This window comes from Primulina huaijiensis, chromosome 3 (assembly GCF_012295235.1).
Source record: "Primulina huaijiensis isolate GDHJ02 chromosome 3, ASM1229523v2, whole genome shotgun sequence".
In the NCBI taxonomy this organism is placed as follows: Eukaryota; Viridiplantae; Streptophyta; class Magnoliopsida; order Lamiales; family Gesneriaceae; genus Primulina; species Primulina huaijiensis.
The window spans coordinates 4,496,781-4,519,393 of NC_133308.1; the positions used below are offsets into that span (position 1 = coordinate 4,496,781).

Below are 22,613 nucleotides of genomic sequence, written 5' to 3' on the forward strand. Positions count from 1 at the left end.
CAATTGACAACAAGATCTGAACTGTATTCATCATAGCAACTGGAGCAAATGTTTCTGAATAATCAATACCGTAGGTCTGAGTGAATCCCTTTGCAACCAGCCGTGCCTTGTACCTCTCAAGGCTTCCATCAGCATTGAACTTGGGTGTAAAAACCCACTTGCATCCTACGGTTGTTTTTCCTTTAGGCAGACTCTCCATTGCTCACGTCTGATTCTTCTCAAGGGCACCAATCTCCTCATAAACAGCTTTCTTCCACTCAGGACTTTCTAGGGCTTCTTGTATATTTTTTGGTATGTGTACAGAGGAAACATTTCCTGAAAAGGTTGAGAATTTTGGGGACAATCTATTGTAGGTAACAAAGTTAGATACAGGGTATTTAGCACAAGACCTTTTTTCTTTTCTAAGGGCAATTGGGAGATCAAGGGGGTTTGAGACCTTACCTTCAGGAGATGGCTCTTGGTCAGATGCTTGAGAATGACGAGGTACGTTGTCTCTAACTTCTTGATTTGGAAATCTTCTCTGGTAGACTTGCTCGTAGAATTTTCCTTGTTGATTATTGATTTTACTAATCGGAGAACTATGAGAATTAGTTTGACCATTAGGTCCAATGTCATTATTATGCGGTTTATTCATGTTAGGAGTCGATGGAGAAATAGGCGATTCCTCAACCAGATTTATAGCATTTTGTTCTAGAGTGTTAGTTGTCCCTTTATTATGTTCAGAAGAGGAGTCATTACTCAGGATATTTTTATTATTTTGGTTGGAAATAGTAAAAGGAAACATTTCCAACATTTCCGAACCTCTTAACATTTCCGAATCTTCAACACCTCTGAACTCCCCCTGAAGATGAGTCCCAAAATATGATCTATCTTCAAAAAACGCTACATTGAAAGAAGTATACATTTTTTTTGTCATTGGATCAAAACACTTATAACCCTTTTGAGTAGAGCCATACCCTACAAACACACATTTTTTTGCCTTAGGATCTAACTTGCTCATGTTTCGATCCAAATTTCTTACAAAAACAGTACAACCAAACGTGCGCAAGGTGAGGGGATTTGAAAACAATTTAGAGTTTGGAAAGTGTTCCTTAAGTTTATCAAGAGGAGTCTGAAAATTTAACACCTTAGAAGGTAACCTATTCATCAAATATACTGCAGTCAAGACTGCTTCTCCCCACAAGTATTTAGGAACCTTATTGGTGAATAGGAGTGCACGAGTTATTTCCAAAATGTGTCTATTTTTTCTCTCAGCCACACCATTCTGTTGTGGACTATCAGGGCATGAACTTTGTTGAACAATACCTTTTTCTTTAAAAAATTGACCTAAAATTTCCTTAAAATATTCTCCTCCATTGTCATTTCTTAACATTTGCACATTTGTTTGAAACTGAGTATTAATCATATGGTTGAAGTATTTAAAAACAGTCTCCACTTCTGATTTTTCTTTCAATAAAAACACCCAACATGCACGAGTATGATCATCTATGAACGTTACAAACCATCTTTTACCAAAACAGCTAGTGACACGAGAAGGACCCCAAACATCACTATGGATTAGTGAGAAGGGTCTGCTTGGTTGATAGTGTCTTGGAGGATAAAAGGATCTATGATGTTTTGCCAAGGCACAAATTTCACATTTAAATATAGAGGGATTTTTATTCAAAAATAACTTGGGAAACAAATGTTGCATATAATGGAAACTAGGATGTCCTAAACGGAAATGCCATAAATAAATCTCATTATTCGGATCAATAAAAGTAGTTTTCAACCCGGAAAAAACTTGAGCAAGTTTACAAGATTCGGTTTCACCATCAAGAATATAGAGACCACCGTATTCTCTAGCATTGCCAATCATCTTCCCCGAGACCACATCCTGAAAGTCACAATGAGAATCATTAAATTTAACTTGGCATTGAAGGTCACGGGTTAGTTTACTTATTGAGATAAGGCTACATGACAATTTAGGGACATGGAGAACATTTAGCAGGGTTATGGTGGATGACAGTTTAATGTCTCCTATTCCTGCAATAGGAGTGAAGGAGCCATCTGCAATTCTAACTTTCCTATTCCCTGCACATGGTTTATAGTTAGAAAAAAATGTAGGGGACCCGGTCATATGGTCAGTTGCACCTGAATCTATGATCCAGGTACAATCAGGCTGAGAACACGAGAGAGACATACCAGGGACTTTACCATTTTGAGCAAGGGTACAATTGGAAGGTGTTGGGTTCGATGGTTGAAGTAACCTGAGAAGCTGATCTATCTGGTCCTTAGTGAACGGAAACTGTCCAGAGTTGGTTGATGTCCCTTGTGTTGGTTCAGAAGTAGTTTGCAGGGCTCTCTCAGGACGCTTCTTCCAGTCGGCGGGCTTTCCATGAAGCTTCCAACATGTCTCACGAGTATGCCATGCCTTTTTGCAATGGTCACACCATGACATCTTCTTCTTGTCAAGGTTGTATCCTGGATCAGTACCGCGGGACACAAGGGCAGATGTATCATTCGCAGACCCTCCATTAGTCTCATGTATCACCTGGTTATTCATAACTTTTTTTCTGCTTTCTTCTTGGCGAATCTCAGAGAAAACTTCTCTGATTGATGGAAGAGGTCTTCGGCCAAGTATTCTCCCCTTGACTTCATCCAAGTCTTGACTCATTCCAGCCAAGAATACATAGACACGATCATTCTCTTCCCTCTTCTTCTGCCTCGCAAAGTCCTCCTTGCTCTCCCACACATCATCATGATGTTGGTCTAGCTCCTGCCACAGGGCCACCATCTCGTTGTAGTAGATTGTAACCTCCCTATCATTTTGTTTCAAGTTCCAGAGTTTTGTTTTTAACTCAAAAATCTGGGAAGAATTCTCAGAGTCAGAATAGGTCTCTCTGACTGAATCCCAAACCTCTTTCGCGGTCTTCATAAACATGTGGGGTTTGGCAATGGAAAGTTCCATTGAATTGAGAAGCCATGCCATGACCAGAGAGTTCTCCGACCTCCATGTCTTGAAGGTTGGCTCTGTCTCTGCAGGTCTGGCTGTTTCTCCAGTCAGATATCCTAGTTTTCCTCGTCCATCAACTGCCAACTTCACTGATTGAGACCACTCCAGAAAATTCTGACCATTTAACCGATGGACAGTAATTTGAATCGAGTTAGACGTCATGTCGTGTATAGAGGTAGGAGCAGTATTTCCTGAGGTTACCTCTGTCTCAGATGTTAATCCGATTGAGCCAAAGGTTACACCTTTATTGCCAGCGTTTGCTGCCATGAAAGAGAATTAAAGGCGCTCTAATACCATGTAGGTTTTAAGAATATAATTCTCTTATTTTATTGAAGGAAAAGCCGCAGCTTATATAGTACAGGAGAGAGAAAGAAACTGAAACAAAAACCTAGTAAAAATAGGATCTGCCTAACAACCAACTAGATAAGATGACAACTGATAATTAAATAAATAAATCAATAATGGAAGAAAACCCTAATAATTCTAACAGGCTTTTCTTATTTGGAGGTGTTGTAGTTGAATTTCTTCACTTTGTTTAACCTTTATGTTATTGCAGATGATGATCATATTTTTCTTCTTTTTTTGTCTTTTTAGTTTCTACCATATATATTTGTATGATTATCTTACTTATTTCCTAGTTCCTTGCTTCTTAATTATGCCTAGATGTGCCACCAGCATGGAGTGATACATCGAGATCTCAAACCAGAAAATTTTCTTTTTGCTAATAAGAAGGAAACAGCTCCCATAAAAGCTATTGACTTTGGGTTGTCTGTTTTCTTCAAACATGGTATGCAAACGTCATCATCTAAATCTGTTTTCTTGTTGAAGTTTGGCCTCTTTCTCTTGTCTATCTGGGGTAACATTTTCTTCCTTTCTCATTGTCTTATTTCACCATTCTTTAGGTGAGCGGTTCAATGAGATTGTTGGAAGTCCTTACTACATGGCTCCGGAGGTTCTAAAACGCAATTATGGCCCAGAGGTTGATGTTTGGAGTGCTGGAGTTATCCTCTATATTCTTCTTTGCGGTGTTCCTCCTTTCTGGGCAGGTTTGTTGTGGTGGTTTTTATCTGCTACTGTTTCCAAGTCTCAAGCTAATGTAGAAAATGCTGTATTGGCTATAAGGCTTTGTGAATTATAGTTCAAAATTAATATAAGAGTCTAATTAAGCTGTCGTATAATGTGCAATACCATAATCATTAGATGTTGGTGCCAGACTTATAAGCTACAAGAAATTCACTTGGTTCGGTTCAATTGTGTTTGTACAAATTGAAATACAGAACATAAATCGTTAAAGAAATTAATATGTTATTGAATATTATGCATATAAAGCATAAAGATTCAAATTTTTATGGTGATGTAGAATTGATTTCTAGATATAAATCCAAAGTTTTGTGCCGTCTTAATTTAACCTGAAAATATTAATAAACCAAAATAGAGCTAAGGACATGTGCAAGTGGCTTGCTCATGGTTTATTTGTCCAAGGTGTTGAATTTATTCATCTAATGGCAGACTTTGAAAATCGGTATTTTTTTGCTCCTCTTATTCTCATTTATTGCATTTGCAGTGGAATTCTATGCTTCGAAATGTTTGTTTATTTTCCTAGCATTTATCTCTACTTCTTCAAACCACCTTTGACAAAAGGAGTCATGTTCCTTGCTAAGGGGATTCAGGGACTTATATGAGAAGCAGAAGAACCTAACTTGTTAGATTGTGTGCTTGATTTTGTGTTAGTTGGTATATTCACTAGTCGTATTGGCTGGTCATTTGTTGTTTTTTAGTTAATTTTCTGAGAAGGCATAATGTGACTGTGCAGAAACTGAGCAAGGAGTGGCACAAGCAATTATTAGATCTGTAGTTGATTTTAAAAGGGATCCTTGGCCAAAGGTATCTGATAATGCAAAAGATCTCATAAAAAAAATGCTTGATCCAGACCCCATCCGGCGTCTCACAGCTCAGCGAGTTCTTGGTGATACTTTCTTGGGTGTATTAGACAATTGATGTTTTGTGCTTATAATGAATGGAAGGCAAAGTAGAAGTACATTTTCAATTTTTTGTTTATTTGAATGCAGAGCATCCTTGGTTACAAAATGCGAAGACGGCACCAAATGTATCATTGGGTGAGACTGTGAAATCAAGGCTCAAACAATTTTCTATGATGAATAAGCTCAAGAAAAAGGCTCTGAGGGTACATGACTACATGCCCAGCATAATTGTTTGATCCCCCTCCATCCCCCAGAAGGAGAATGTATTTCAAATATAAGACTTCTTTGTTCATTCCCTGGGATTGTTTTGCACATGCAGATCGTGGCGGAGCACTTGTCGGTGGAGGAAGTGGCGGGAATTAAGGAAGCATTTGAGATGATGGACTCAGGGAAGAAGGGTAAAATTCACCTTGGAGAACTTAGAGTTGGTTTGCAAAAGCTTGGTCATCAGATACCCGATGATGATCTTCAGATTCTAATGGAAGCTGTAAGAATTATATTCCATCATACCCATTTTAATTCTTGATTTTATTTTATGTACGGGTTTTGTTGTTTGAATATTCTATCACTGGCCTTTTTTCTGCCCTTTGGGGACCATATTGCACAGGCTGATGTTGATGGAGATGGAACTTTGTGCTACGGGGAATTTGTTGCTGTATCTGTGCATCTTAGAAAGATGGCGAACGATGAGCACCTACACAGGGCCTTTTCCTTTTTTGATCGAAATAAGAGTGGATATATAGAGATTGAAGAGCTTCGAGATGCTTTGAGTGATGATGGTGATGCCAATACCGAGGAAGTTATCAGTGCTATCATGCATGATGTTGATGCAGATAAGGTGCGTTAACGCATGTATATGTATATATGCTCTTCCTTAAACATATATATGCTCTTCCTTAATGAGAGTGTTTTGTGAAATTTTATGCCCCATTCTTCCCCCCTTGTGCAGCTTTGCTGTGCCATCTGGCCTCCCCTCACTATTGAATTCGTGGATCCTCCTGGATCTGTTTGTTAGCATATATATTATTTATCAGAACTCTTATAATTTTGATTTGCAGGATGGCCGTATAAGTTATGAAGAATTTGCTGCAATGATGAAGGCCGGCACTGATTGGAGAAAAGCATCAAGACAATATTCTCGTGAAAGATTCAACAGTCTTAGCTTGAAGTTAATGAGGGATGGTTCTGTACATTTTGCTAACGAGGGTCGATAAACTGGTAAAGACCACAGAAATTAAACGGGGAATTTAATCCTAAAATGGCTGTTCCCTGGTATTTTTTCTCGTTGCTTTTTCATTCTTTACTTTTTGCTTATTTTTCCTCTCCATACGCTAGAGGACTCATTAGCATCATCAGGCTAAGGTGCGTTGGCTGTACGTATTTAGGTCGAGTTGTTTAATTCTTAAGTATCTAGAAGTTTTAAACCATGTACACCCTATCTGTATATATGCAAACTGCGGACTGCTGTCTGCTATATCTGAAAATATTAACAACTGGATTCTACTTTGTCTACACACCACAGAGACGTACCCTTGTTTGGAGAATTGAGAATTGAAATTTTTGTTGTTATCGTATCGTGCAATCTGTCAGTATTTCAAACTTAGCAAGAACATTAAAATTTCAGACTAAAGTTGGTGCTAACGAACCCTTCACTTTTATGAGACTATGCACTTGAATTTTCGATCTTCTGGGATCCATTTTGAGCCCCAAGCAGGTGGGAATTTTCTTGGTTCATTAAATTTTCTGAGAACTATGATGTACCCTCGTCCATGTGGTTCTGAAATTCAAATAGAAGATTACATCTTGGAGAGGCCGTGTCAGTCCTCTCCCTGGAGGTGATTGAAGCGTCACCAATTTTAAGATGTTGAAGCCAGGCTATGGCAAAACATCCACAAAGAGAAGATTTGAAGTTTTATCAGTTTGATTTTTTCGGTTACTCTACGCAGAACGCCTAGGATTCTGCATATTTGGAAATTGGAAACTGGAAATGATTATTGGACAAATTCCCCAGTTTTTCATTTCCCAGATTTCAATTATCCACATTTCTCGGTACCATTGCATTGCATCGAACTAAAACTCGAAAAATGCCAAGAACACAACAAGCACAAGATTAATATAGGTTTTACAAGAATCACGATTGGTGATGGATCAACAAGATATCTACGTAAAGCATTTTACTTGTGGCAAATTTTGGCGGTGGGCATGGTGACACAAATAGGCGCATATTTCTTCTTGGCATCCAAAGACCCTGACTTCGGCTCATTCGCCAGCGCAACTCTAGCAACAGAGCACGCAGCGGCCGTAGCCACAGCAAACATCAAGTCCCTCCTAGTGCCGCTGCTCTCCTCATTCTCGTTCGAGGCCGTTTTCTCTGTCTCCCTCGAGGCTCTCACCACGAAGGTGCCACGGCGGGGAGTGGCGGGGAGCTGCTTGGTGGATGCGGAGCCACCCAAGAAAGAGGCTGTCATAGTCATGGAAGCCATTGCAATGCTACAGATGGGATGAGTGTGGTCTTGGTTGGTAGTTAAAAATGGAGTGTGCCAATGGATATTACACACTACACTATAATATTAGTGATTCATACAATTGTGATCCATTTTCTTATCTTGAATTGATAAGTGCTTCCAATTGTGTGGTGCCATGTGTGGATCTCTATCTGTAGAAGAAAATATCTGTGGTTCTAAGAGTCCAAGGTGGCTTCGATTTTTCATTTTAGTGTCCACAAATGCCCTTTTGTTTTATCCTTAAAATTTCCAATTTTTTTCTTAATCAAGAAAACATTTTTCCACATGTGCATTAAGATATTTTGATGATAAAATCTAAAAGGTATAAGATTTGGTATTTCTTAGTTTGAATTTTTCAGTTATCTCAATGAACATCAATGGAAAATCGAAACATACAAAATTATCTTGAATACTGTAAACGTAAGTAAAATGTAGGATAATATTTTGGATTGAAAACGTTTTCATCATCAAGAAGAATATACGGACTCGATAAACATCGAAAAATAGATAAATGAATAGTGAAATTGAATAGAGACTTGAGGACTGATTGAGTCGGCGAGAGGATTTTTTAAGAATCAAGAACTAGCATACCGGTCGAATGCACTCGGTGACTGAGAGGGTGACGAGAACGATAGAATTTCATTATAATTAAGTTAAACAAGAAAAGTGATCTTCCCTTTCCATTGAACAAAGCAAAGCCTTTGTAATCCCTTTACCCTTTTTTTTAAATAAAAAAACAAGTCTTTGATGGGATGAAAAATCGTACAGACAGGTAGAAATATATGTGAACCTCCACAGGTTTTCAATTCAAGAACGGTCTAGAAACGTCATCTCGACATGCTTCTCTCTCTCTCTTTTCTTTTTTTTTTTTTTTAACAGAATTTCCAGTTTAAGCCACAGTTAAGGCGACACAAGTTTGTGTTCCGTTTATTGTACAAATGGTTGTGTAAAGGTTTACCATGTTTTCTCGATAGAACATGCACAGAGCAATCAAATCAAACAGCATTAAAGAAATTCTTCATCTTCAAGCTTTCCACGGTTTCCTTGATGCTATCTTTAAAAGAAATTAACTCAATGCCTAAGCCTTTAACTCTCTCTTTTGAGACCTGGTACTTGGGCGGAAATGGTTTGTCATCAGCACACCTGCATCGAAGCAAAAAATAAAGAATCATGTCATCGTATATTGTTCAAATACCAAAAAAAACGTATGTAAAACAAGCAAGACTCACTTTTCAGGAAGGTGGAAGGTTGGGTACAGCTCACGCAATATTTCCACAATATCTGAGTAGTGTGCGACATTCTCCACCATGCAATATCTTCCACTGGCCAAAGGGTTTTCAAATGCCAGAATGTGTGCATTTGCAACATCTTCGACATTTACCCATCCAAAGGTAACATTTGGGTATGTATCTGCACCTGCACATTCAAAGACAGACAGAGAGTATAAAATCAAAAGGTTGTGTTTAGGAACAAGAATTTGATTTTGGTTTTCATGGTGTTGCTTAGGTCCTAATGTTACTTTATCTTGGATTTTGTAAAGGCAGTGGTCTTACATCCATGTTTAGCACTTTAGGCAATGCTCTATTTTTCGTCCTTGACTTTTAGCCATCATGAATTGGTAGATGTCTCTGTATCGGTGGCATAATTCAAAAAGAGAGAAGGAAAAAAAATACCATTTATCAAGCTCAAGATCGCAGCAGAACTTGTGTTCAGGGTTGGCTGCAATAGTGGACCAATTACCATAGCTGGGTTTATGGTAACCATATCAATTCCCTTTTCTTTCACAAATTTCCAGGCAGCATCCTCAGCCAAAGTCTTTGAAAGAACATACCATTGCTATAGAAACGAAATGACCAAAGAAGGTGATAAGAAAGTCAATTTACTTAGCTTCCGAAAAACAAGATCGTCACACACTAAGTTATAAACATGAATGCAAAGAATCACATTTCGTTTCAAAGTTTCGATTAAAACAGGGACATAGTTCTAGTGACTGAAACAAAAAAGGTAACAATGCTAGATCCTTACTAACACGATCGAGGCCTCTCACAACAAATATAGAAAGTAAAGATTCACCTGCGCTTGCCTGCAAAATTCTGGGTCAGACCACCATGTCTCATCGATTACCACTTCCGGCGATCGAGGTTTACTATTGAAAGCAACGGCAGCCATAGAAGATGTTAAAACAACCCTTTTAACTGATGGCGCTTTAGCGCATGCGCGAAGCACATTGAGTGTCCCTTTTAGTGCAGGATCAATCAATTCTGCCTGATGGAAGTGAAAGCTGAATTAATATGCAAATGCTAGCTGAACACAATGAAGTCAGCTGATAGGTAGTAGTAAATATGTTGGAAAAAAACTGTAAGATATAAAATTAAATCTGACCAACACTAGCTTTATTTATGTTTTATTCTATCAGACCATAAATTTTTTATGTACCATTCAAGTGACAATCAAGGAAACTTCCCATCTTTGATTTTCCTCTTAATTCTAGGACTTCTTTTAATAAAATATGGTTCCACAATTATGTGGCCATTTTGATACCTCTAATGCTTCCATAATCATGGAATCCTATTTTTCTTTGGTTTCACCTGAGTAGTGCATATTCTTTCATAAACGGCCACACCAAGTGAATGAAAAAATAGAAGGGGCAGTAACCTGTGGATCTGTGACTCCATGGTAAAAAGGAGACGCGGTATGAAAAACGCCATCACATCCATCAACGATGGCATCAAAAGACCCTTCTTCCAGTAGATTTGCTTTTATCAATTCAAGTCTCTCCTTGGCCCCGTCAAGTGCTAATAAGTGCTGTGTTTTATTAGGATCATCTGCAGATCATTCCAGAATGTCAATATGTCATCAACAGCAAGATTCTGATGCAACTATAACAGATTAAAAATACAGCTCGACTTCTTCACTTTTCACAAATTGTGACATTAACTTGTAAGTGTGTCTTATGGACGGATAATAGATGCTACCCTTGGGGTAGACCAATCCTTACATCACATGAAAAAATGTGCCCCTGGCCATTGGATCTACCTTAGCATCGAAGCTATCCTAATTAACACATGAGTGCAGGTAAGGCAAAACTTATTTACTTAGGCTATGTTTGGTGTGTAGGATAGGATAACTAATTGGATTGATGACAAAACTCAAGGTAAGGATATATAATGTGTTGTGATAAAGCATGTTTTGTTTGGTAAGATTTTAATGAGTATGATAAATTTTACATTTTTTGTTGTTAAGACAAAAATACCCTAAACTAGCATTGATGATAATTTGGTATATAAAATGATATTTGTAGCAATGCTTTCAAAATCATGTGTTTTGTTAATAAATAAATATTTTATAAAATTTTAAATTATAAATTATGTATTTATTTGATAATTTATTTTTTTAATAAAAATTAATATGATTTTGCATTTTATCTCATTTTTAATATTGATTTCTAATTATTTTTTTCTCTATTTTTTTTAAATTTTATTTAGTTTCATCATGAAATTATTTATGTGATGTTTATGCAAATAAAAAAAAAATAAACCATCAAAGAATAAAATCCAAAATTGTAGATCTCTCATGTTGATTTTTTGTAGGCAAAATGGTAATTTATGTTATATTTTAGGAATTAGATTGTCAATCCCTCCAAAACAATGGGATATCTTTTCAACCAAATAGGTTTTTTTTTTATCATGAGCTTCTTGATTAATTGGGTCCATAAAAAATGAGACAAACATGAGATTAATAATCTATCCTTGACTTATCACTCACACCAAACATACCCTTGTAGAATAAAGTATAATACAAATATACAAGAGAATAGTCTTGCGTTCAACTTAAAGATCTATCCAAGGTTCTTCATTTAGTGTCACTACACGGCAATCAGGGCGAACCCAGAGGAGAACGAGGGAGCGGTTTCCCTCATTGAAAAAAAGCTTGTTTTAAAACCCCATATTTCGCCTCATACTTGTTGGAGAAAACCCATAAACTGCATAATCCATCATGCTAAATCATTAAGAATTTGACTGAAAATTTAAGCGTAAGCGTACCTGAAGCCATAATTCTGAATTCTTTAGAACGTGTCTTGATCTTCCAGATCTACGCACTCTTTCCTTGAGAGAAACCTTTAATTTTCTTTTCTAAACTATTTTCTTAATGAGGAAGAGAATAGAGAACGTCATAGAGCGTGATCTGGGGACCATGACCCATATATATAGATAATGCTTATCATTATCTTCCGATATTTCTGTTTTAACCCATCATAAAAACAGAAATTACACTTATGTCTCTACATATTAAAGGTGCACAACCTATTAGATACATTAAATCCCAATAACCCGAAACCTTAGTTGATCACTTTATTTTGGGCTTAACTTAATAGAAAACCCACAACGCATAATAATTCACATATAAGCCCATATAAATAAAATTGATCCAACAATCTCTTACTTGAACTATATTTGCAACCTTATAATTATGTTTGTGAAAATAACCTCAAAATTGTTGTCATTCCGAAACGTATATATAACCAATTTGGTCCTTCAATCACATCAACATAGGATCAAAGCAGTTTTCGTTACACTCAAGGTAACAGGACCCATCAATGGTCACGTATGCCAACACAACTGAATGACATGGATCATGAAGTAGATGTGTAGCATGGAAATTTCATGCAATGTGACCGTAAAATGCCTATTTCCAACTGGTCCTCCTTAGTGGCCTTTCAATGCCATCAACAATGTGCAGTCCCGTGACAATTTTGAAGCCATATTCCATGATTGATGCCTCATAACACGCTACAAACTCAGCTGCCATGGTGGAAGAGGCTATAAGTGACTGTTTAGCACCCTACCAGGAAATGGCACCTTCAGCAAAGAGATAAATGTAGCCCGACGTATATTTCATACAATCTTGGCATCCAGCAAAATCGGAGTCAGTATACCCAATGATATCAAGTTGATCCAACCTCCGTTATATGAGCATGTAATCTTTTGTTCTCTGTAGGTACCGTAAAACCCTTTTGACTGCTTTCCAATGTTCCACTCCCGAATTACTTAAATATCGTCTCAACATTCCTGTCACGTACGCAATATCTGGACGTGTACAAACCTGAGCATACATCAGACTCCCCACTACAAATGCATATGGAATCTTCTGGATTTCTTTTTCCTCAAAATCATTTTTTGTGCATTGTTTGAGACTAAATTTGTCTCTCTTAACTACAGGGGTATCCGTTGGTTTACAATCTTGCTTCTCATACGCTTGAGAACTTTCTCAATATAGCCTTTCTGAGATAATCCAAGAACACCTCGAGAACGATCCCGATGTATCTGAATATCCAATACAAAAGATGCATCACCAAGATCTTTCATCTCAAAATTATTAGCTAGAAATCTCTTGGTGTCATGCAACAACTCTATATCTTTGTTAGCGAGTAGAATGTCATCAAGATATAAAACCAGAAAAATATGCTTACTCTCACTGAACTTATGGTACACACAATAATCGACCAAATTCATCTCAAAATTAAACGAGATGATCACTTGATGAAATTTGAAATACCATTGTGAAGATGTCTGCTTGAGCCCATATATGGATTTCTTTAATTTGTAAACCATATTATTTGTGTCTTTGGACACAAAATTTTCTGGCTGCACCATATAAATTGTTTCATCAATGTCACCATTTAGAAACGCAGTCTTTACATCTATCTGATCGAAATGCGCCACCAAAGCCATTATAATCCTTAAAGAGTTTTTCGAAGAAACTGGAGAGAAAGTCTCTTTATAGTCAATGCCTTCTTTCTGTGTAAAGCCTTTAGCGACAAGACGAGCCTTATATATTTCCACATTGCCTTTCGAATCCCTTTTGGTTTTAAACCAATGGGCTTCGTACCTTTAAGCAATGGGACATGATCTCATACTTCATTGTCCATCATGGACTTTATCTCCTCATTCATGACATCATTCCACTTCTGAGAGTTAGAACTTCCTATGGCTTGACGAAATCGTCCTCCATCAGCCCAATGTCTGCCCCATGTTCTTGAAGAAATACAATGTATTCATCTGGCACTGCATTTCTCCGCTCTCTAATGGATCTCCTTAATGGCATAGGTTCTGGAAGTGCTTGAGTTTGTTCATCTGGAATGGGAGGATATCTAATATTATCTTCATGTATTGTGTCTTGGTCAAAGTGAGAATTGTGATTTTGATCAAATTCCAAGACACCTGTGGGAATATTTACATATTCCTCTTCAAAGACGATATCCTTTACTTTATCTCCCCCGCAAACTCAATATCCTCAAAGAACAGGGCATTTCCTGACTCAAAAGACTTACTTGTGAGATCATAAAACTTGTACCCACTTGATCTTTCAGATTATCCAATAAAATAACAACTAACCATCCTTGAGTCCAGTTTCTTTTCATTAGGCTTGTAAGGCCTTGTCTCAGCTGGACATCCCCAAACGTGCAGATGCTTAAGACTAGGCTTTTTACCTGTCCAAAGTTCATAAGGGGTTTTGGTCGCTGCCTTAGTTGGAACCCTGTTAAAGATATATGCTGCGGTCTTTAGTGCTTCTCCCCAGAGTGATTCTAGTAAGGTAGAATGACTGATCATACTCCTCACCATGTCCTTAAGCGTTTTGTTTCGTCTTTCATCAACACCATTAACGGTGGGCGAACCCAACATAGTGTACTTAAGCGTTCTGTTTCCGCTAAAATATTTTGTTGAACAAAACTGGAAGGAAAATCGAAATCTTATACCAAATCCTTAATATTTTCAACCAAATCTTTTTACCAAAACTAAAACTTTAAAAGATTTGGTTTTCAACCAAAATATTTTCCAGATCTGAAGCCATATCAAAATATTTTCCAGATCTGAAATCATATCAATAAAGTTTTAAACAAATTTTATTTTCCAGATCTGGATCCAAATAATATCCAAAACTTTAAACAAATCTCAACTATTCAAGCATGAGTGGCTCTGATACCACTTGTTGGAGAAAACCCATAAACCGCAGAATCCATTATGCTAAATCATTAAGAATTTGAATGAAAACTTAAGCGGAAACGTACCTGAAACTATAATCCTGAATTTTTTAAAACATGTCTTGATCTTCCAGATCTACGCGTTCTTCCTTGAAAGAAACCTTTAGTTTTCTCTTCTAAAATATTTTCTTAATGAGGAAGAAAATCATGAACGTGATAGAGCGTGATCTGGAGACCATAACCATATATATAGATAATGTTTATCATTATCTTCTGATATTTCTGTTTTAGCTCATCATAAAAACAGAAATTACACTTATGTCTCTACACATTAAAAGCACACAACCTATTAGATACATTAAAGCCCAATAACCCAAAATCTTATTTGATCATTTTATTTTGAGCTTAACTTAATAGACAACCCACAACGCATAATTATTCACATATCAGCCCATATAAATATAATTAATCCAACAACACACTCCTCTCGCTTCCACTCAAAGGATTTTCTTGGGTCTGCCCCCGGCCCCAATCTGTCTTCTCAACAGTTGCACCAAAAAGGACTTATGAACGCTTCAACAGGAAAAATCCCGCATGATTCACTAAAATGACTTAGCTCGACACAATAAATCAACAATCTATAAGATATACTTATCCAACATCGCCTTAGTTTCTACGAAAACACAGGACAAATATAAAGCAGAAAAAAAAAAAGAAAAGAAAAAAAGAAAAATGTAAACCCATATTTTCTTGAAGTTGGCGGATAGTTATTTAGCACAAAATCCAGAAACTTTCAACTCAAAAAATCAGAAATACAACACTAAACCAAGTAAGAATCAAAGCCCATATCACCAAACGATGCAAGACACACAAAATCGCCAAAAAAATTAATAATAAGGGGAAAAATCGAAAGTTACAGAACTGGGATCCCTGACAGATGCTTTGACAGTGTAACCTCGCTGCAACAAGAATTTGACAAGCCACGAAGCTATGTATCCAGATGCTCCTGTAACACACACAGTCTTCATCTCTAAATCTTCGTTCTTCTCAACGGATGCCTGATTTCTTTATTGTTTATGTTACGATCAATCAATTTTTATTTTTATTTTTTTGTTGATACCATTTTTAACAGCTGTCATGCATTCAATCATTTGTGTTCCCAATAATAATTTTTTAAAAATCTTTAAATTATGATTAGCAAATCATTTAACTATTTTTAAAATTTATTAAAATGTGTTCTTGTAATAATTTTTATTCAGATAATTCTTAATTTATCCCTTTTTTTTAATGTACATAAAAATTCTTGCGAGAAGATCTCATTAGTCAATTTTTTTATATAAAAATATTATTTTTTTGTTATAAATATGAACAGAGTTGACTCATCTCACGAATAAAGATCTATGATATCGTCTCACAAAAGTCTACTATTTTATGTAACGTTCCTGATTTAGTTCTCCATTTTCCAATTATCCCGAACTGGTCCTTCTATTTTTATTTGTTTTTCGGATTTGATCTTCCTGTTAATCCCCCTCTATAAGATCAAGATATTTATTTTAAGAAATTGATGTATTATTATATAATGTATATATATAATATATTACTGACCAACTTATAATAAAATTCATTTAAACGAATAATTTAAATAATAAATGTATTTTAATACATAAATTTATATTATTTTTTATTAACAATAATGGATAATATATTGTTTGATTGTGATATTTTTCTACGAAGGTTGATTATGATATTTTTAAAATATATATTTATGTACATATATAATTAATGATCTTTAAAATATAATCCAGATAAAATGTAAAAAAAAATTAAATTTCTTTTTATAATACCACTTAAACAGAACTAAATGAGATGATTATTCAAATTTAAAATGTGGACAAAACTTGTGTGAGACGGTCTCACGGATCGTATTTTGTGAGACATATATCTTATTTGAGTCATCCATGAAAGAATATTACTTTTTATGCTAAGAATATTACTTTTTATTGTGAATATCGGTAGGGTTGACCGTCTCACAGATAAAAATTCGTGAACCGTCTCACAAGAGACCTACTCTAAAATATAACTACACTTCCAAATCGGAAAATAAAATGCATCGAATTGCAATTAAAACAATAAAACATTTGTCAAATACTTAAAATAATACAAACTCGTGCTAAAGAGTTAAAAATGGAAACATGGTGAAAGAAGACAGCGCAACAACAATACAAATTTTTGTGCGGATAAAGATCGTTGCTTGCTGTGTACCGAATAATGATATCAGTCCAGTATATTTGAGAACGAAAATTCAAAAACATCAACCCTATGTTGGTTTAATTTTTCGGTCATACGATACTGTATTGAAAATTATATGATATATATTGTATCGAAAAATTACGGTATAAAAATCGTGTGTTAATATTGTACCGAAAATTCACGGGATAACGAGATTTCAGTACGATATTGGTATATACCGTTTATACCAAAAACACATTATAGTTTTTTATTACTTTATTATTTTAAAAAATTTATATATTATTTCGATATTTTGGTATATTTGATTGAAGAATTGGATTTGATATTTAAAAATAATATTATTTCTATTTTTTTGTTTTACTTATTTTTTTAAAATCCATTATTTGTTAATAATATTTAATCCTCATATGTTTTCGACTATGATATGATAAAAATAAAAAATCATTTAATAAAATGTAATACTCATATATTTCTCATATAATATAATTAAGAATTCAGATCTCATCAAATCCTTTTAATTTTGGAAGGATATCATTTAGTTAAATCAAATATCACTAAATTGCAGCATTTATCAATCTCATTTTATAATATCTTTCTAGTGCACATTAACGAAAAAGTTCATGTTTTTGTATTCGGTTGAGATATTTTCATTAAAATATGTTATGATTGGAAAAGAGTTTAGAAAGAGTGTGAATGAACTTTTTTAAATTTTTTAAAAAACTTAAACTTGTTTTAATAGTTATTAGCTGTTAAAAATATTTCTTGAACTTCTAGGTTTAATTGGACCACTTCAAAAGATTTGCGAAAAACGATCCGGTTAGATTTGGTGATAGAGTGTATATGTAATACAATAACAATTAGCAAGATAATTAGCTTTGATGGTTGGAGTTGGTGGGGTAGCACAAAATGATCTTTAGAAGATCTGATGTAAACTGATATGTGTGTGTTAAGTGAGCATCTTGATGTTAAAAGAATAAGTGTGATCTAAGTCTTGCATATTGAAAGCTTGCATCAGTCAATTGAATCGTTGTCTCTTTGTGAATTTGCATATTTATATTTGAAAATCTTCAATGGAAGGAAAACATTTCAGCGATCATCTGTACTAGCTCCCGATAAAATGAAATTGTCAATCTCTCTTGATCTTCATTTAATGCTTCTTTGCTTTTTACGGCTTCAAATCTTAGCTTTAGCAAGTTGATTGACTCCATGACATTTTAGAAAACATTTTTGTCAATTTAAAGTTGGTATGATACCATGCTTGTTACTTTATCTGATAGCCATTGAAAGTATTGACTTTAAGTATCCATCTTGATCTGTAAATATCTTATTGACTTGGAGTATACATCTTTATCTGTTAATATCTTACTATTTAGATTTGTATGGTCAGACTTTGAACATATATTCGACAGACTGGCCCGACTTGAAACAGATAAGTGATGAACTTTTTGTCTGCAGCTTGAGCTCATGATACTATGCTGAGCGATTTGACTTGTCTAGTGATTAGAAACCTGTAAATACATAATAGATAAATCTAGACCCCAAAACAACTCAACGATGTTAGTTTTTTTAATTGAAACTTAGGGTTATTTATATTCGAACACAATATATAAGATTTATATATCTTGACGAATTAATATTTTACAATTGATTTTATCCGTAAAAAACTTAGAACTTATATTTATTTATGCCCCACAAAAATTCCCATGAAATCATCTCATGAGTTAAATTTATGAGACGAATCTCTAACATGACTTGTTCCATGAAAAAATATTCTTGTTTGTACCAAAAATATTACTTTGCATTTTAAATATTGACAAGATCGATCTTTCTCAGTAATATATATTCATGAGACCGTCTTACCCACATGTCAATTTTGTGAGATAGGTTTTTCAACACGACCTAATTCATGAAAAATATTATTTTTATGCTAAAAATATTACTTTTTATTTTATGCATGAATCGGGTTGACCCTTCTCACGAAAATAGATTAGTGACCAGGGTGTAACTAGTAAATTTTTTGATCATGTGCTATGTGATTGATAAAAAATAAAATAATACAAATTAAATCTTAAAATTCAAAATATGACAAAAGACTAATTAAAATCTTATAACACAATCAAATATTTAATGGTAACTGTAAAAAGTACATATTGATATGAACAAGATATAAACTACTGAAGTCGTGTTCTACTGTTTTTCATAGAATAGAATTAATCAACTATTGAATAAGTATCGGTTTTTGCGGTAAACTCTTTTTCAATATAGACAATCATAGAATCTGCCAAGAAATCTTCTTCCATCTTATTCCGGGGAGAAGTTTTTAGAAATCTCATAGCTGAAATTGATCGTTCCGTTGCTGCAGTAGAAACATAAATCGTTAAAACAAGATGAATCAATCTGTAAATTAAACGATAATGTTGTGTCTTTTCATTTTCTACTAATTGTCGACATAATTCAGAAATGGTAGAGATATTCTGAAACATTTCATGATGAATTATATCAAGCTTATAATGCTCCAACTGCCTTATCAAATAATGTAGTTCTTGTCCATTGAAATCATCGGGATAGAATTTCTCTGGAAGATTGTAAATATCATCAGCATAAAACAACTTAAAGTTGTCTCGATGTTCCAAGGCAGAGCTAAGTCTAAGAAGTTCTACAACCCCATTGAATCTGTTATTGAGTTCTTCCATTTGAAAATATGTTGAAGCATGAAATACATCAAAGCAGTAATGATGCTCGAATGTAATATAATCTCTTTCATAGCTCGAACGTCTTGTAGCAGATCTATAACAAACATTCATATCTGGTATCTCAATGCCATTATTTTCAAAAACTGATTTCACAATTATTAGAAAAATATAATAATATTCTGCTATCAAAGTATTAAGTAAAACTTTTGTAGTTGAGATAAAATCTATTGCATTTAAAATGTCTAAATATTTTTCTTGCAAAGCTCAACAAAACAAATCAATTATTCCCATAATTTTGCGCATCTAATATAATATAAACACAAAATCAAATGATCTCAATGCAATCAAAGAACCCGTAGCTTCTTCTTGTATAGAATTTGAATATGCTTCTTCCATATTGTACTCAAGCACGATAATAAAAAAGTTGTACATATATATCATACTGCAAATTGACTCAAAATGAGAACTCCAACGCGTCTTGCCAGCTCGCTAAAAAGTACCAATCTGATTAAGGCCAATACATGTCTTGCGAATACCAGTTACTATCATATTTGCAATTTCAATAGCTTGGTCAGATTGAAACTTAGTGTGATGTTTTGGAGATGTCTTAATGAGATTACAAATAGAAGTCAATTTTTTTTAAAGAGACAGATATTACTCTCCTTTTCAACAGCCACTACCAATGCCAATTGAAGTCTATGTGCAAAACAATGTACATAATATTCTAGTGGAGAATCCTTTAGAAAAAGGACTTGTAGCCCGTTCCATGAGCCACGCATACTGCTAGCTCCATCGTATCCTTAACTTCGAATATCTTTGATGTGCAACTCATCTCGACCAAGCACATTATTTCTTTTTTTAGTGTAATCATAGCGGTATCAACAACGTGCACTATATCAAAGAAACACTATATTAAGAAACTTTCACGATCAACAAATCTCAACAGAATAATCATTTTCTCTTTGTGTGATATGTGTTTAGCCTTATCAACCAAAATACAAAATTTTGTACTTCCAACATCCTCACTATTTTCTTTCTCACACTCTCTCAGCAAGAATATACAAAATATATTTTTGAATATCTGGTGACATATATTTTGCATTTCTTGATGTTTTTTCTAAAACAACATTATTAATGATAACATCTATTTTTCTTATATGATTTATCATCTGTATAAGATGACTTTGATTGATGGAAAATGGAGATTCTTCATGCCCTCTCTACGCACATCCTTGCAAACAAAGCCAATGAATGCTTTCAATCGTGGTCTTAAGCCTCGATCGGTTCTTCTTCGATTATCCTGATATTTGTGCATTCATCACTTTATCGATGTAATCACTTACATTCATCAAAACACATAGATTGAACTGCATTGTTATGTGGTGAAGTGGGACCTCTCACATGCATCAATAAAGCATATCTCTTCTCATTATTAACTCTTTTTCCAACTTTGAAAACCATTAACTGTAAATGTAGAATAACAAACTCCTTTCTCTGGAAAATGAAACATGGGAAGCAAAATGCCACATATTTATTAGGAAAGTACTCCAACCAAGGAAACTGCTCAAACCAACATTATCGTCGGTATTGTTATCTTAATTTGGTTAGCAGATACTTCATAACAGGTTGATATGTCCCCTTAAGATAAAGCTCGTCTGATTGCATCTCTTTCATTGATAGGACATTGCCATAGTGGAGTATGCATAACCAGATCTAATCGAACATAAACACTAACATCACTTTCAACCATTTGATACTTAGCGGTAAGTTAGTCATCATGGTTTGAGATCTCGACATTAGTTGGAGAATAATATATCTTCTCTAGTTGATGTATTATCTTTTGGTTTAAAAAATGAAAACATATTTTTCTTCTTGCCACCTTGAACTTCTATTAGAGAAACCAACCTATTAGATACTGAAAAAAATTATTATTTTGAAGTAGTAATCAATCCACTTAACTATCACATGCTTATTAAAAATAAAAACTTAAACAATTCCAAAGACTTTAAATGATGATACACCCCGTGATGCTATTAATAAATGATTATTAAAGTACATAGAACCATTTGTTCACCTTTGATAAAACTAATCAACTAGTGAAACTTTTCATATTATATAATTAAAACAGTAAATATCAAATTTCAATAAATTATTCCCCCAAACCCAACACAAAGACCAATATTTAATCAATGAATTGAAATGTTCTCAAACTGAATAATTCCTGATATATCAATTCATCCATCTTGACAAAATATAAGGAAATATCATTATTTTATTTGGGTTGCTTCACCCAAATAGTTACAATCCACAACATAGAGGCACAGGTAAAGGAAATACAAGACAGTAAATTTCTTAAAAAAATAATGGCTTACAATAATATATACTTGAAGTGGACCATAATTATACCTATACTGTGTATGTAAAGATCAAACTCAACACTGCTCTATAATTACCAATCAAATTGCACATGAATTGGCTAGAATCGGCCTGCTTTCTACAAGAAACTTAGCTTTTGATTAAGCAATTCTTATTTGTATTAATTTGCACCCTTTCATGAAATCCAATCATGAAACAAGGTGTTGTTTCCAAATAGTTGTCTTACCCCTTGCGAATGATTGTGTGGTTTCTGAAGAGCTTTGACCCCACGAGGTAGCTCTGCCCCATCGACCCCCGCAACCTAACCGGGCATGTCTATACCTATAATTTTCGCAATGGTAAACATTGTTCGTTATCAACAAACTAAATAATCATAAAAATTATTCTAACAATGTTTATTTAATAAAATTTGGATCTTAAGGAAAAAAAAATCAAACACGAGATTGCTCAACCACTTTTTAACCCCAAATTCATGAATAAATAATAAAAAAGTTCGATACTTTTATAATGTCTGTTATTTTTTTATTTTTAAATCAAATTTCCAGTAATCAAGCTTCTTATCACTTTCGTAATAGTATTTTATTTAAATAATAATCTTTCAATATTTCTTATAAAATCCAAGCTATTCAAAAATCCAAAATGATAATTTCACATAAAAAAAGAAGCAATGATAGAGAAAAAGAGGGGCATAAAACTTACTAGAAGGTAACACGAAATCGTAGATGGTGTGAGAAGGTCCGATGAGTAATCCACGAGATAATAATGTCTCCAAGTTGAGAAGGTCGAGAGGTTTCTGTCTGCTGTCAATACAATAATTCTTTGGCCAACTAC

At 34.5% G+C, this 22,613-nt stretch overlaps 3 protein-coding genes across 6 annotated transcripts in view; 1 reads left to right on the top strand and 2 right to left on the bottom strand.

Annotated features, from left to right (window-relative positions):
• LOC140973228 (calcium-dependent protein kinase 8-like) overlaps positions 1–6,551 on the top strand; it is a 9,328-nt gene extending 2,777 nt beyond the window's left edge. For all 3 annotated transcript variants that reach the window (XM_073435875.1, XM_073435874.1, XM_073435876.1), the window contains 7 exons: positions 3,659–3,782; positions 3,898–4,041; positions 4,809–4,961; positions 5,065–5,180; positions 5,297–5,464; positions 5,585–5,815; positions 6,036–6,551. In XM_073435875.1, coding sequence (XP_073291976.1) covers positions 3,659–3,782; positions 3,898–4,041; positions 4,809–4,961; positions 5,065–5,180; positions 5,297–5,464; positions 5,585–5,815; positions 6,036–6,191 — 1,092 coding nt within the window. In that variant the 3' untranslated portion in view covers positions 6,192–6,551. The remainder of the gene's footprint in view (positions 1–3,658; positions 3,783–3,897; positions 4,042–4,808; positions 4,962–5,064; positions 5,181–5,296; positions 5,465–5,584; positions 5,816–6,035) is intronic.
• A 600-nt stretch (positions 6,552–7,151) lies between these two features.
• On the bottom strand, positions 7,152–7,460 carry LOC140971991 (photosystem II 5 kDa protein, chloroplastic-like). Its single transcript, XM_073434462.1, has one exon. It carries the CDS (start codon positions 7,458–7,460, stop codon positions 7,152–7,154), a length of 309 nt encoding a protein of 102 aa, XP_073290563.1.
• An 802-nt stretch (positions 7,461–8,262) lies between these two features.
• LOC140973229 (phenylacetaldehyde reductase-like) lies at positions 8,263–15,595 on the bottom strand. 2 transcript variants are annotated; one of them, XR_012174599.1, is made up of 7 exons: positions 15,386–15,595; positions 10,137–10,306; positions 9,555–9,746; positions 9,155–9,317; positions 8,711–8,897; positions 8,380–8,624; positions 8,263–8,312 (listed from the first exon to the last, which is right to left on the bottom strand). XR_012174599.1 is itself a non-coding variant. In XM_073435877.1 (6 exons), the coding sequence occupies exons 1-6, from the start codon at positions 15,489–15,491 to the stop codon at positions 8,477–8,479; spliced, it is 966 nt and encodes a 321-aa protein (XP_073291978.1). In that variant the 5' UTR covers positions 15,492–15,595; the 3' UTR covers positions 8,263–8,476. The 2 variants fall into 2 exon arrangements, 1 of the variants encoding a protein (XP_073291978.1); XM_073435877.1 differs by having other exon boundaries at positions 8,263–8,624.
• Positions 15,596–22,613: the final 7,018 nt, after the last annotated feature.

Coding starts and splice junctions, on each gene's coding strand:
- LOC140971991 (XM_073434462.1), bottom strand. CDS start 7,460: ATGGCTTCCATGACTATGACAGCCTCTTTCTTGGGTGGCTCCGCATCC.
- LOC140973229 (XM_073435877.1), bottom strand. CDS start 15,491: ATGAAGACTGTGTGTGTTACAGGAGCATCTGGATACATAGCTTCGTGG. Junction 9,318..9,554: donor AATTTTGCAGGCAAGCGCAG/GTGAATCTTTAC, acceptor TCGTTTCTATAG/CAATGGTATGTTCTTTCAAA. Junction 8,625..8,710: donor ACCTTCCACCTTCCTGAAAA/GTGAGTCTTGCT, acceptor GCTTCGATGCAG/GTGTGCTGATGACAAACCAT.